The sequence below is a fragment of the Dipodomys merriami genome, unplaced genomic scaffold (assembly GCF_024711535.1).
Source record: "Dipodomys merriami isolate MVZ:Mamm:240054 unplaced genomic scaffold, mDipMer1.0.p SCAF_19, whole genome shotgun sequence".
Lineage (NCBI taxonomy): Eukaryota > Metazoa > Chordata > Mammalia > Rodentia > Heteromyidae > Dipodomys > Dipodomys merriami.
Window position 1 is genome coordinate 14,440,939 of NW_027203270.1, and position 15,300 is coordinate 14,456,238.

The 15,300-nt window shown below is 39.3% G+C and overlaps 1 protein-coding gene and 1 pseudogene across 3 annotated transcripts in view; both read left to right on the top strand.

The window, feature by feature from the left end:
* The window catches only part of Gosr1 (golgi SNAP receptor complex member 1), a 48,816-nt gene extending 34,507 nt beyond the window's left edge, over nucleotides 1-14,309 (top strand). For 2 of the 3 annotated variants that reach the window (XM_070027406.1, XM_070027407.1), the window contains exons 7-9: nucleotides 140-169; nucleotides 6,136-6,218; nucleotides 8,616-12,832. In XM_070027406.1, coding sequence (XP_069883507.1) covers nucleotides 140-169; nucleotides 6,136-6,218; nucleotides 8,616-8,740 — 238 coding nt within the window. In that variant the 3' untranslated portion in view covers nucleotides 8,741-12,832. Of the gene's footprint in view, nucleotides 1-139; nucleotides 170-6,135; nucleotides 6,219-8,615; nucleotides 12,833-14,174 lie in introns of those variants that run through there. The other variant, XM_070027408.1, reaches the window with a different exon arrangement.
* A 147-nt stretch (nucleotides 14,310-14,456) lies between these two features.
* Nucleotides 14,457-14,967, top strand: LOC138830741 (small nuclear ribonucleoprotein Sm D3 pseudogene; annotated as a pseudogene).
* The last annotated feature ends 333 nt before the right edge of the window (nucleotides 14,968-15,300 follow it).

Below are 15,300 nucleotides of genomic sequence, written 5' to 3' on the forward strand. Positions count from 1 at the left end.
GTAGGTATCCAAGTATCCTTTAAATTATCTTTTATTTATCTCATAAATGTCTGATATGGTTATAAATGTAAAGGAATTAAGTATAAATGTTAAGTATTGTATAATAATTCCAGGATTTGAATTTTCTTTTTGTTTGCAGCTCAGATCGTCTGATAGAAGAAACAATAAGGTAGGATAAACTTATGGGGTTTTTCTTTGTATTTTTTCACACATTTAATGAATAGATTAAGTTAGCTGGATTACCTTGAGTGAAAATCAAGTCATCCTTAAGAGTTTCAGTAGATTGTATTTTTTTTTAATTTTTATTTTTTGTCGGTCATGGGGCTTGAACTCTGGGCTTGGGCACTATCTCTGTGCTCTTTAGCTCAAGGCGAGCACTCTACCGCTTTAGCCACAGCGCCACTTCCGGTTTTCTAGTGGTTTATTGGAGATAAGAGTCTCACGGACTTTCCTGCCCAGGCTGGCTTTGAACCGTGATCCTCAGATCTCAGCCTCTTGAGTAGCTAGGATTACAGGTGTGAGCCACCGGCGCCCGGCTGATTGTAATGTATTTATAAGAGAGCCCAAAATATTTTCTAGTTATTAGGGTGTTACAGTTTTTCAATATATAAAGCCTTGTTTTTGGGAAAGGTGGAGGGTAGTATGTGAAAACATTCATTTTCTTACTATAGGTCTTGATTCTGTGCTAAAGCACTCTTCGAACTATTGTATTTAGTCTTCTCAGTAACTCATGAAATAGGTATTAATCATTAGGCACTATCTCCAAAATGAAAAAGGAGCAATTTACATATAGCCACGTGACTAATGAAGAACATTGGAAATTCAAATCCCTTATTGAAGTGTCTCTTACTAGAGTCAGAGCTCTTTCTAAACCATCAATACATTTACGATTTTCTAGAAAGAATTGAGGCTTTTGGGTAGAGGTTGGTTAGAAATCTGATTATGCTCCTATTAAATTTTTGTTCTTCGATAAATTACTGTAACTTTTTGGAATCTTTACAAATAAGGTTAAATTAAAAGCAAAGAGTTTTATTCCAGTACAAAATAGATTGTCAAATTGGTGACACAGTTTAATTAGACATTAAATAAGTTTCCATCAAGGGGAAGAACTGTGGGATACGATGAAGTAACTTGTTTTGAACTTTTTGTTTGCTTATCTGTGGTGCCAGGGATAGTGTTTGGGACTTTGCACATGCTAGACAAGCACACTATCACTGAGCTATATCCAAAATTTCCTGAGCAGTTTCTAATTGGCTGTTTTAGCTACATAAGTTGTATTGAATGAATTTAGATTGGTGCTTAGAGTCTCTTCATACATTGATATAGATATAGATATACACATATACATACATATATATGATTAAGATAAGGGTTATTGTAAGGGAGTTTTCAGTAAGCAGTCTACAGAGAAATTCAATTTTACATCTTATAAGGACATTTTTTTTTTACAAATATCACTTTGTATCTAAAAGTTAAAGCTTGAGTAACTTGTTTGTGAGGTAAACTACAGTTCATGAAATGTGATCTCTTCATCAGAAAATTTGTACTCCCTGTTAACCAAACTGCAGCCATCTTAATTTTTATTTCCACCCTACTTTCTTATATGTTTAAAGTCATGAAATTGATCATACATGTGCTTCTCTTATAATATTTTTGTGAACATTAAAGGTAATGTTAAAAGAAAGGCTGGGAAGGTGGCTCAGTGGTAGAGCTCTTGCCTTGCATGCATGAGGCCCTGGGTTCGATTCCTCAGTACCACATAAGAAAAAAGAAAAAAGCCGGAAGTGGCGCTGTGGCTCAAGTGGTAGAGCACTAGCCTTGCGCTGAAGAGCTGAGGGACAGTGTGCAGGCCCAGAGTTCAGGCCCCACAACCGGACCCAAAAAAAAAAAAAGAAGGGGTTGCAGATGTTACTCGGTGCTAGAATATTTACTTGCCTAGCCCTTGCAAGGCCCTGTGTTTGATTCCAAGAAAGAGGGAAAGGAAGAATGAGAGAATGAGGGCACAAGGGGAAGAGGTAAAGCTTGGCTTATCTCACTTAACAGGGTATTTATTCTCTATTCATCAATTTTCCTTCAAATAACATAACTTTAATTTTCTGCATGACTGAGTAATTCCATGCTGTATGTGCCATATTTATACATATATATACACATCTATATATAGGTATATATTATATATACCATGATTTATCTGTATATAATATGTGTATATATACATGTGTGTATATATGTATGCACACATATACACCATAATTTCATTATTCCTTGGTTGTTGGATTCCTCAGGTGATTCTGCAGTTTGGCTGCTTTTAACAGAGCTTCAATAAACATGGCTATGCAAGTGTCTTTCCTGTGTATTGATGTATTCTCCTTTAGATATAGGCCCAGCGGGATCTGCTTTTAGTTTTTTGAGGGATTTCTTACAGATTTTTATAGTGGTTATTCTAGTTTACATTCCCAACAATCACGAGTAAGGGTCCCATCCAATCCTCACCAGCGTTTATTGTTATTTTTCTTGGTGTTACTTTGTTTTGCATTCCCTTATGGTTAAGGGTCCTTCTATTTGTGCTTCCTTGTGTCACTGGAATGACTCCATGCCACCATGCCCAGCCATTGTGCTTCCCCTGGTATAGAATGGAAACTAGAGAAAAGAGGACTTTGCAGTTGATAAACTTGACAAGACACCACCAATGGATGACCAAGGAATGATCAGGGTCAGCATTATTACTAACAAGTCATGTCCACCGTATGCAGACTTGATGTAATGTGATGTAGACAGAATGACACTATGTCTGTGGTCTTCCAGTTAAGAACATCATAAAAGCCCAAACTAAGAGGCAGTCCACAATATAGTTGGGTCAGTCCTCAAAACTGTCAAGGACATCAAAAACAAGGAAGACCTTAGAACCTGTCAGAAACAAGAGGCATAACATCTAGTGGATTGAGACCTGGGAACAGATAAAAGGCATTAAATAAAAATGAAATCTAGGTAAAGTATGAGCTTTGATAATAAATGTATCTATATCAATTATTAATGTATACCCTACTAAAGTAATGTACTAAGAATACTAGAAACTTAGGACAGTTTATTACTGAAGTCTGCAATAAACGGTACACTTTTCTGGATAATCCCAAGTATACCAAAATTAAAAGTAAGAAAGCTCTCATAATAAGCATGAGGTTAGATTTAAACTAGGATATTTGACCTGAAACATCAAGTTATTAACAATGAGGAAAGTACAAAGACAGGAAACAATGACTAATTTTACAATCCAATATCCAGTTATAATGCAATAATTATTCTTTGTCTTCTCCATACATTTGAATGGATTTCTAATGATTAAATTTCATAAATATGAAAAAATTAGATGTACCTCAAGGAATAAGAACACTTAAGAACTATTAACTTGGGCTGGGAAGGTGGCTCAGTGGTAGAGCGCTTGCCTTGCATGCGTGAGGCCCTGGGTTCTATTCCTCAGCACCACATAAGCAAAAAGAAAAAGCCAGAAGTGGTGCTGTGGCTCAAGTGGTAGCCTTGAGCTGAAGAGCTGAGGGATAGTGCCCAGGCCCAGAGTTCAGGCCTCACAACTGGACCCAAAAAAAAAAAAAAAAAAAACTATTAACTTACTAAAAATAAAAAACGTTACTGGAAGGCCTTTTAGTTGAATATTATCCTTTGTCTCCAAGTATGACAGGCATCACAAGTAAAATTTTACTGAATATAAAGCTAGTTATGTTAACCTGTATATGAATAAAGTAAAATATAAGTTCAAATTATTGTTTTGTCATATTCCACATGTCAGAATTTACCTTTTCATATTGGAGATACATTTTTAAAAAATTGTACAACTTGAGGGTTGGGATGTAGCTCAGTGGCAAGGCACTTGCCTAGCAAATGCAACATCCTGGGTTCAATCCCAATACCAAAAAAGAATATAAAAAAATTGTACAACTGAATATAGATTTTGACAACAATTTATTAAAAAGAACTAAAAGTTTATTTAGATTTAAATGTGTAACTAGTATTGTCTGTTGTTGAAAATGAGTTTACATCGTATAAGAAAGTTGAAGTTCCAATAAGCACATCAATGATTTATTATTTTAAAAGCATTATATATTATTTGGAACTTATATAGTGCCTCTAAGTATTTGAGCGTTGAAATAATAGTCTAGATTTCACTTAGCTCAACTTTAAATGATGGAATGAGATGTGAAAGTATGTCTAGATAGATATATTTTATGTGGTTTGGAAACCATGCATCTTCAACAAGGTAATAACTTTATGTATGATGATCATATCCATTTCTCAAAGGAATGCAAGTGCAAAGTGCTCATTTTTTAATTTCTACCCATTTGTGAGTCAGCGTATGCAGGAGATAGTGATAGTTCCAGTTTTAAAACCAGAGGAATATATGATTCATAGGTTTGAATTCTGATACTGACTGATGTAAATTTCAAAAAGAATTTTGTCAATTCCCATTTCTACTTTTTAGGCTGAGGTAGGATCATAAATTCAAGGCTAGCCGAAGCTATAGCAATACCCTGGGGACAGAGGAGAGTGTCCACTGATCCAAGCCCTCATCTATTTGGACAGCTCCCCACTGGTGACCGACCTGGACTCTGGGATCTTTTTTGTTGATGGTGGTGGTTGTGGGACTTGAATTCTGGGCCTGGGCGCTGTCTCTGAGCTCTTCAGCTCAAGGCGAGTGGTCTACCACTTGAGCCAAAGCACCACTTCCAATTTTCTGGTGGTTTATTGGAGATAAGAGTCTCATTGACTTTCCTGCCAGGGCTGGCTTTTTGAACCACAATCCTCAGATCTCAGTTTTCTGAGTAGCTAAGATTATAGGCATGAGCCACCAGCACTCGGCAACTCTGAGATCTTCTTGAGACCAGATGGTTTTTCTACAGTGACTTGGTTACTTACAGGACTGCCAGCTGCTTCTCATCTCCTGCACCCCAGTTGAATAGAACTTGCTCACATCCTTCCTTGACCTGATCATCTTCTTGTCCTGCTGGGCTTCTTTAACACATCACCTGCTTCTGCTTACTTTTTCTTCTTCCCTTTCTATGTCTCTTATTTGCCTGTCAACAGCTCTCATTTCTTTTCTTATCTGCAGTGACCATTAAATACTTATCTCTTGGGTCAACTTCTCCAAGCAACTCCACAGCACACTAAACTATTTTGTGCCTTCTTAGCTTTTTGTTCTCTGGGGAAATGGGCTTTGTGGGATGTCTTCAGATGTTTTCATTGTCCTTTACATACTGTTGTTTCTTTTTTCTGTCTTAATTAACATTTTGAGTCATTTGTCATTTGCTTAGAGTTCTCTTTCCCTCTCTCCCACTCTCCCCCCCCATACTCCTTCCGTCTCTTCCTCCCTTCTTCTCTCCCCCCCTCACATATCTCATTTCAACAAGATACTTGATGATCTTTTTTTCTGAGGCTTCACTTGTCCAAAAATGTGTTCATTGGCATCTGGGGTAGATCAAGCTATTAGAGGTTCAAGCAGTAGCATGTGAGTTACAAAAAAGGCATTAACTCAGATGTTTTTTAAAACAGGACATTGGAATAGTCACATGAAAGAGACTGCCTTCCTGAAGTTTCCCCCTCTTTGACAGTCATATTGCAACTATTATCTTTGTCAGCTCCTTGGAAACCCAGCATAATGTTGCTGCATCAATGTCCCAAATTCTGCTTAGTGATTCTCAAGTAGAATTTTAAAACCCAATTTGTTTATTAATTGAATGCCAATTGTATATGAATACATACTGTATTTCCATTTTTATGTTTATGTCTGAACTTCCTTCTCAACAGTTTTTCCTGATTAAGAATATCTTGGTAACTGGTTACTTTTAAAACTATTTGCAGATGCTTTTGTAATATGATTTGTCTGTTAATGACTTGTTTAATTTGTTATTTTGAAGAAAACAGAAAATACATTGGTAGTAGTGGATCATTCAGATAAAGGGCAATGGGAAAGTGGGCGGGGAGTGATTTCCTCCATTCCCCCATTTTCCTGCTGGTGTTTATCGAGATAATAGTGCTCACTGTAGTTTTCTATTTACTTTTAGGGTTATGATGAATCCATTCAGGGCAGTCTCTCAAATGCCAATTTAATTACTTTTTTTTTTTAAGCATTGCTATGGCAACAAAGGAAAATATGACCTCTCAGAGAGGAATGCTGAAGTCAATTCACAGCAAAATGAACACCTTGGCCAGTATCCTTTTTGAAAGTTTGAAATTTATGTTGGGGCATGTTTATGCTTTTCTTTGGGGGTTGGGGAGAGATAATCAGGTAGCCAACATGAGTAGGGGTAAAGCACCTCAGTAATTGCACACTACAAATACCTTTAAAAGTTCATGCTGTTTTGTACCATTTCCAGTCTGAACACCAGAGGTTTAATACTAGTAGATTATATTTAAAAGTTTGGCATGGACATAGAGGTATATACCTATAAACCTAGGACTTGGGAGGTAGAGACAGACTTGCAAGTTCAAGGCCATCCCAGACTGCTCAATGAATTCTCTATCAGTGTGATCTACAAAATGAGATCCTATTCCCCCCCACAAAAAAAATAGTACATAGACAAATATAAAAGTTCAGAATCTGTGTCAGGACTTTCTGGTATACATTATTAGCTAAAAACCCTAAATTATTTTCCTAGTTCAGTGAACATGTAGCAGATGCTTGGAAGAGGTCAGAAAGACCATTATGTTTGGTTTCCCAATTTAAAATTAAGCTAAAAAAAATAAAATTAAGCTTACTAAATCCTTTTGAGAAGTCCTGCACTGCTAACCTGCCATTCTGAAGCTTTATTTTTTTTAACTCTCTGACAAATTTTCTTCCCAAGTATGGGAAGAAGGACCTATAATTTTCAAAAGCTTAGGATCTTCTGGCCCTAGATTATTTACAGTCCCTTTGATTGCCTTAGGAAAAAGATATCCCAGGGGTTGGTGGTATTTCCTAGTTTTTTTTTTTTTTTTTTTGGGTCCGGTCATGGGGCCTGAACTCTGGGCCTGGGCGCTGTCCCTCAGCTCTTCAGCTCAAGGCTCGTACTCTACGAATTGAGCCACAGCGCCACTTCTGGCCTTTTTTTTCTTTTTGCTTATGTGGTGCTGAGGAATTGAACCCAGGGCCTCATGCATGCAAGACAAGCACTCTACCACTGAGCCACCTTCCCAGCCCCTATTTCCTAGTTTTTTGTGAATTTCATTCTTTTTTTTTTTTTTTTTTTTTGGTCGGTCGTGGGGCTTGAACTCTGGGCCTGGGCGCTGTCCCTCAGCTCTTCAGCTCAAGGCGAGCGCTCTACCACTTGAGCTACAGCGCCACTTCCGGTTTTCTGGTGGTTTATTGGAGATAGGAGTCTCACGGTCTTTCTTGCCCGGGCTGGCTTTGAACCACGATCCTCAGATCTCAGCCTCCTGAGTAGCTAGGATTACAGGCGTGAGCCACCAGCGCCCGGCCGTGAATTTCATTCTTGCCTTGTTACCCTAGTGTGAAAGCACATATCCAAAATCACACTGTTCTGTTCAGTTTACATAGTATAGCTTTATGCATTATTTCATCATTAGCACAGATGTGGAAATTATTATTGTTCTGCAGATGACAAACTGGGCCCAGAAAAGTGGCTTGGCTCAGGTCAAGATAGTAGTATATAGCAAATTAGACACTCAAATTTTAGTTGGCATTTTTCATGAAATCATGCTATAGGCCTCTTCTTTACCCCCCTTTTTAATAAGGTCTTGTTGCCCAAGCTGGCATGTTCTTTTTTGTTGTTGTTGTGCCAAGGGTCAAACTTGGGGCCATGTGCATGCTGAGCTCCATCCCCAACCCCTGTTCTTTTGAGACAGTCTTGCAGTATAGCTCAGGCTGGCCTTGAACTCAAGCCTCCTGCCTCTGCCTCCCCAGTGCTGGAATTACAGGCATATACCATCTGCCTAGCTCTTCCGTAAACTATGAACTTGGTCTCCTTTCTTAAACTGTGAAATTAGTTGCCAGCAACAACAGAGGCTACTTTGTGAATAAAAATGAGCTTATAACTGGGTGCTAGACCTCAGATCTCAGCTTCCTGAGTAACTAGGATTACAGGCATGAGCCATCAGTGCCCAGCCAACTAAAGCTTTTTAACCTACTTTCCTACTATATTCTGCCTTCTGCTGCAAAATAAAATTAAAAATTTAAATAATTCTCCAGTGCGTGATTGTATATGCCATAGTTCCCTCCAAATTGCCCGATTCCTAGAAGGGTTACTTACCTGAGGGGAAGAGGATTGGGTTTTCTTAAACCCTCAGCAGCACTCCTGTCTTCTGTGCCCCTGCCTGCAGACCTTCTCTGCTCCTGACTGTACTGACTCCCACCCTGACCTGAAGCTTGTCAGGAATCACTCAATATGAGGTTATCACTCTTCTTATTTGTACAGTACACACAAGAACAAGAGATGAGAATTTGCCCGAGTTTTGGAATGTGTGTTTGTGAAGACATCCTCGGTGTGCTTTTCTTCCCCTCCTTTCATCTCTCATTTACTGTTTCTGGTCTCTCCCCACCACTCTTATGTGCTTCCAGTGACTTCTCCAAAGAGGCTTTTCATGCATGACCTTAATAAAGATTCCCAAAGATCGTTTTCCTGCTGTCAACAGCCTGATCCAGAGAATCAACCTTAGGAAGCGGCGTGACTCCCTCATCCTAGGTGGTGTAATTGGCATCTGTACCATCCTATTGCTGCTGTATGCTTTCCATTGATGGGTACCTTCCAGGACACTTGGAGCTGCCATCTGGAATAAGGAAAAATGGGAAGGAGAAGTTGACTGTCAATCACTAGCCTGACCAGCTGGATGAATTCAAAACTGAAATGATGGGCTCTGTTATGTGGTCGGGTTGAGCTGAAGCCACGGTTTTTCTGTGCTGTCTTTTCTAACACACATTTCTCTGTTTTTAATTTTAAAAAAGAAAAACAGTTTTCAATTGGTTTGTCTCCCTAAGAGGTAAGTAAACCAATGAAAAACAGAGTTTCTGTGCTTCAGTGAGAATGTTGAAGCCTGAGGGACAGCTGCGTGCTTCAGAACACCAAGTTCCTTTATATCCAAAGACTGCTTTTCTTTCAGCCACCAGGTTGGGTTGTGAATAAAAATAATTCTTGTCCTTTTATTTAACATTCATGATGATAAATCACTAGTCCTTTCTTGATAATCTGTGCTTTAGATTTCTACTCTGTGTCCCCAACTCTTTGGTAGTCAAGGAAAAATTTGGTATTCCACTTTTCACAGATTCTTTGAAATGTGATAAGCCAACTTGAACATGTTTGTGGTTGTCTAACATGGAGATTACCCAAAAAAGGGTTTGTCTTTTTCTTCTAAGTTGTGAATACACTGGGTCAACTATATTACTGAAAAAACATCAACAATGACAAAGCCTCTTCTTTTTAAGGAACCAGTAATTGTTTTAATTTTTTTCAAAAGCTCTTTTCATTATATTAGTATATATTGCTACTAAAGACGATGAAATCTGAGTCCTCCCATGACAAAAGAAATGAACAGCCGTGGTCTGTCAGTGCCCTGTGCTTCTCACCACATCAGAGCTCGCACCAGCCACCCAGAGGGCACTCTTTCCAGTGTGAAGCCACACATCTTTAAATGACATTGCAGGGTTGCTATCCAAATGGTTGCATTTATAAGTGCTCTGCAACTTAGGAGCAGTGCATTGGTAGCCTGTGAAAATCTTTTCATTCCAAATCTGTTAAGCTTTTCCAAACATTCAGAGAGAGGTTCCACTGTTGCAAGTAATTGTGAAAGATTTGATGTGTGCCTGCACCCATCTTCTGGACAGCAGCAAGATATTAAACTATGCATCAGAATTCTTTTCAAGTTTAAGCCATTTCTTGGTTTCTATAAATGTGTTCCTTGTCTTACTGAACTGTCATGTATCTTAGAGACTTGCAGCACCTATGCTCCTCACAAAGGGGGACTGGCCCTTTTGGTGGAATTGAATGTGATATTTATTGTATAGACCTCCAACTGTGCCACGAGATTGAAAGTATATTAGCATAGAGTTCTTCGCTGCACTATGTGTGTTGAAATACTGTTAGGTGGACTTGATAGACTGTCTGCTGGGTAGACTTACGCCACATCTGCAACAGAGACTGAGAGGGTTGTCATTCTGGTGTCAAAGTTTTATTCCATTTTGGGAATGAAGGAAAGGCCTTTTGATATATTTTTCTTAATCATGGGGTTTATTTTTTAAACATGGATCAATTGACTAGAGATGCCCTTGACATTCAGTTTTTCCACTGTGAATCTTAAAGGATCAGAGAAGTAAGTTCATTTAGTCAGTTCTCCTTTGGGAGAATGAGATTTCTCTCCATGGATGCTTTATTATCTTTGATTTTTCAAAGGTTTTTGATTGATGGTATGCCTCAGCTAGACTTTGTGGGATTTTGGTTTGCTATATAGTTGGCATTTATAAAATCTGAAGTATCACAAATAAAGTATTTATTTATCTATACTACCAGTCTTTTCTACTGGTTTGAGTACTTGGTTCACTCATTAGAGCTGATATGGCCTGAGCTAATGTAGCTTGCTGCTGCTGAATACAGCAATAGTACTGGGGCTGGTGAGCCTTTGCAGGAATGTCTGTGCTTATATGAAGTAATAGAATTATGTTGGTTATTTTCTTTAGGAAATAGTGAATCCAGTTCTTCCAAGGAAGTTGAAAAAGGCTTAGTATTGCCAGGTGCCAGTGGCTCACACCTAAAACCTTAGCTACTCTGGTGGCAGTGATCTGAAGATCATGGTTCAAAGCCATCCCAAGCTGGAAAGTCTGAGACTCTTATCTCCAATTAAGAACCAAAAAACCTGGAAGTATCACTGTAGCTCAAGTGGTAGAACACTAGCCTTGGGCAAAGGAACTCAGCACATAGGCCCTGAGTTCAAGTCCCAGGACTGGCACCAAAAAGCTAAAAAAAAAAAAAAAAGGTTGGATATCAATGTTGGTGTCAGATAGGTTTAATATCTCAGTGCTGTCATCCATAGTGAGGTGCACCAGATAGCAAGGAATATTCCGTGCAGACTCTAGAGTGTTCTCTCTACCTTCCCATCAGGTTCCTGCTTTTACTGACAGAAAGGAAATGGAAATGTGCCCTTTCTAGGCAAGGATCCTGTGATTAATGATTGAAACTTCAGTTTTATGTCATTGAGTTTTTTTCCAGTCATACCAGTCTTTTCCTCTTGCTACTGTCCTTACAGTCAGGGTTGCTGGGCTCAGGAGCCACAGTATCTTGTTAAAACAGAACCCAGCGGTCAGAAGGGATTTACTGTTTCTGGTCCCAGTAAAATGTTGCCTTTTAGGGAAGTCATGTTCCCTTAGTGATTGTTTTGTACATCTTGACTTTTTGGATCTTAGTAGTGATCCAAAACTTTCCACTTCACTAAAAGAGAGAAAAACCATGGCCAACAAAAGTACAAAATACCAAATGGTGGTGGTGGTGGTGGTGTGTGTGTGTATGTGTGTTGAGTTGTTGGGTTTTGTTCCTGTTTAGACCATGTCTTGCTATGTATCCCAGGCTGGCCTTGAACTCTCCTGCTTCAGCCTCCCAAGTAGCTGAGATTACAAGTGTGTGTCATCATCTTATTTCTAAGATTGTGCTTCTATGTTTTTCTGATAACAGTAAAATGTTTAATCTGTTACCCAGGTTCAAGCCTAGATATCCAAGTGCTGTAGGTTTTCCATCCTAGGAGCCTCCATAAGGTTACCATTAATAATGCTGAAGGACTCCCTGTAACTTGCATTGCTCACTTTTTTGGTCCCTCTCCCCACCCCCCACCCCCAATTTTAGGAAGAGGCTTTCCTTCTCTACTATTTTGTCTGTACCAAAATTTGCTTTTGCAGAGGATGCCTTTTTCCATAGTGCCCAGTACACTGATGAAATGTGGGATAAATTCCTGAGAATGGAGACAGGTGACAAGAGGAGATACCTCGACGGTACTTTTGTACCTGGAACCAAATAATATTTTCTTAGTTCTTTCATGTTGGGTGTGAGTACATCTGAATAGAATTTATACTTATGAGCTTCTGATGCAATGACTCTGGGTCCCTCTATAATTGAGATACTTTGGATTTACATTCCCCACCATTAATTTTTTGTTTTACTATTAATGATCTCAACCTGGTGAAAAATGACTTTTAGGAACTAGTGTAGCTTTTTTGTTCCTGATACCTTATGTTTCATTATTAGCCAGATGTGATTTATGGAAGTTGTGTAATATTTGTACTGTTAAGTTGTTGGGGGATAAATGGCCATGTCCACTCCTACCCTGAATATTTGTGGCATATGTAACTTAGTGGGTTCTCCCACTACAACAATCATGTTCCATGCTCTCCAAAATGATGCAGGTCTCTTCATCATGGTCTTAATAGTAAACATGTTTAAACCCTGGAGTTTTACAGGGGAAAGGAAAATGATGAATAAGTGAATTTTAAAGATATTTATTGAATAAGAAGCTAAGACAGCTGAGCCAAGTCTTCAAAGATCCTTTTGATTTTCTTTGTACCCAGCTTAAATTCTGACCTTAGTAACAACTTCTTTGTACCCTGTTAGTTCTTGGTTGGGGTAAGATTGGTCCCACTCACTTAATGATGACAGAACGTGTTTCCTATGACAAATGCCAATACAAAAATTTAAAAATACTCTTTTCCAATTGCACTTTCTAATTTTTTGCTTTTAAAATAGCATCTTAAAATTGTATTTGTACTTAATTTTTGTTCTCATCTAAATGTGCATTTTCTGACTGTATAGAAGAAGCTTTGTTATGTAATTTAATAATAAATATCTAAATGGTGTGCCTGTGGTTGTTTGTATTGAAATGATACGCATGAGACAGTTGGAGAATGGTGATCATGCAATCTTTTGTATTGTCAAGTATTTCTCTTGACATTCTAAAACTCTGGATGGTTGAGTGCTGGTGGCTCAGTCCTATAATCCTAGCTACTCATGAGACCCAGATCATAGTTTGAAGCCAGCATAGTTTGAAGTAGGCAAGTCTGTGAGACTCCATCTCCAAAGCAACCAACAGAAAAGCTAGGCTGGAAGCATGGCTTGGGTAGTAGAGCACTATGTAAGCAAGCCCATCAAGGGCAAGGCCCTGGGTTCAAGCACTAGTACCCACAAAGTAAATGAAACAAGATAAAACAATATAGGAATGAAAGTACAAAAAAACCTTTCACCTAATATTTAAGAAGCAAAGGAGAAACTTTTTATCATCATGAAATGTCAGGAGATACAATGGAGTCAAAAATTCTACGTCAGCCAGAAAAAGTCTCACTCTGCTTAAATGATGTGTATGTGCATGCATGGGTCCTGAAGCTTGAACTCTGAGCTGGAGTGCTGTCCCTGAAGACTGCTAACCACATACAAGCATTCAAGACACAACCATATGAATGTACAGACACAAAATTATACACCTTAAAGTTACTAACTTAGGCTGGGCACTTAGGAGCCTGAGATCTGAGGATCAGTTCAAAGCCAGCTCAAGTGGAAAAGTCTATATGAAATTCTTACCTTCAGTTAGCTGGAAGTGGAGCTGTGGCTTAAGGGGAAGTACACCATTTTTTGTCTCTTATGAGGGCAATAATCCTGCTCATAGAGACCCCATACACCTAATTACCTCTCAAAGCCCTCACTAATATGTTGGGGGTTAATAGTTCAACAAGTGACTCTTGGAAGGAAAGACATTGATACTCAGCCCATAACACTACCTACATGGCCCATCCTGAGGGAGGACTCCCTGACCTGTGCCTTCTCTGATTTCCATTGTGCTCCTTTGATCCCACTATAGCACTTAGTCATCCTGTTATATTCACTAGGTGTTTCTTTCTCCCCCATACAAGCAAGGTCTGAGCACTTTGAGGGAAGAGGCCATCATAACTCATCTTTATATCCCCCAATAAGTAGACAATATATGCTCAATACATTTTGAAAAGGGAGAACTGGAATGATCTAATTGCCTTGTAATTAGATCTAAATACATACAGCAGCCATTGCACATGGAAATGAATATGGCCACATGCTCTTGTTCCTACATGAATTACTGCCTTCCTGTTCTATAGTCACCCAGCCCTTCAATTTTCTTTCCCTGTGATCAGTCAGGTAAACTGGGCACTGTGGTTTTCTTATTCTCCACAGCTATTTCAAGACTTCACCATTGCCAAAGAAGTCTTTGGAAGCAAAGTGTGTGTGAAGCCGGACTGCAGTATCAACTCAGGAAATCCCTTTTGTGGAACTCAGGCAGCTGCTTGGCAGTCTCTATTGTGGTGACCAAACTCTTTCAGACAAGCCAGACGAGCCAGCGAGACAAAGCAACCTCATAGTATCCTGCATAAATGAACACAATCTTCCACCAACTGATTCACTTCCAAGAATATATCTTGTAGCCCTTTCCCATCTCCAGATTTGTTTGCTCGCCACCCCAGAACTCTTCCTGCCAAGATGTCGATTGGTGTGCTAATTAAAGTCCTGCATGAAGCTGAGGGCCATATTGTTACATGTGAGACAAACACCGGTAGGGTATGTTGAGGAAAGCTTATTGAAGCAGAGGACAACATGAACTGCCAGATGTCCAACATCACAGTCCTGTACAGAGATGGCCGAGTGGCACAGCTGGAGCAGGTGTACATCCGTGGCAGCAAGATCCACGTTCTGATTTTGCCTGATATGCTAAAAAATGCACCAATGTTAAAGAGCATGAAAAATAACCAAGGCTCAGGGGCTGCCCGTGGAAAAGCTGCTATTCTGAAGGCTCAAGTGGCTGCAAGAGGAAGAGGACATGGAATGGGACATGGAAACAGCTTCCAGAAACCAAGATAGTTTTCTCTGTTAAATAGAACTTAGCCTTTTTTTTTTTTTTCCTGTAGATTATCTGAGTTTGTCTGGGTGGGTACCTATATGTATGTTTTCTTTTGACATCATTTTTTTTAGATCAGAAGGACTGTTAAACTAAATAAATCTGATTATGTTGTTAGAAAAAAGAATTTATCTTTTTCTTTTTTTGGGGGGGGGGGTCCAGTCGTGGAGCCTGAACTCTGGGCCTGGACGCTGTCCCTCAGCTCTTCAGCTCAAGGCTAGCACTCTACCACTTGAGCCACAGCGCCACTTCTGGCTTTTTTCTCTTTGCTTATGTGGTGCTTAGGAATCGAACCCAGGGCCTCATGCATGCCAGGCAAGCGCTCTACCACTGAGCCACCTTCCCAGCCCCCTGACTTTGAATTTTCAAACTGCAATCCTCAGATCTCAGCCTCCTGGGTTGCTAGGG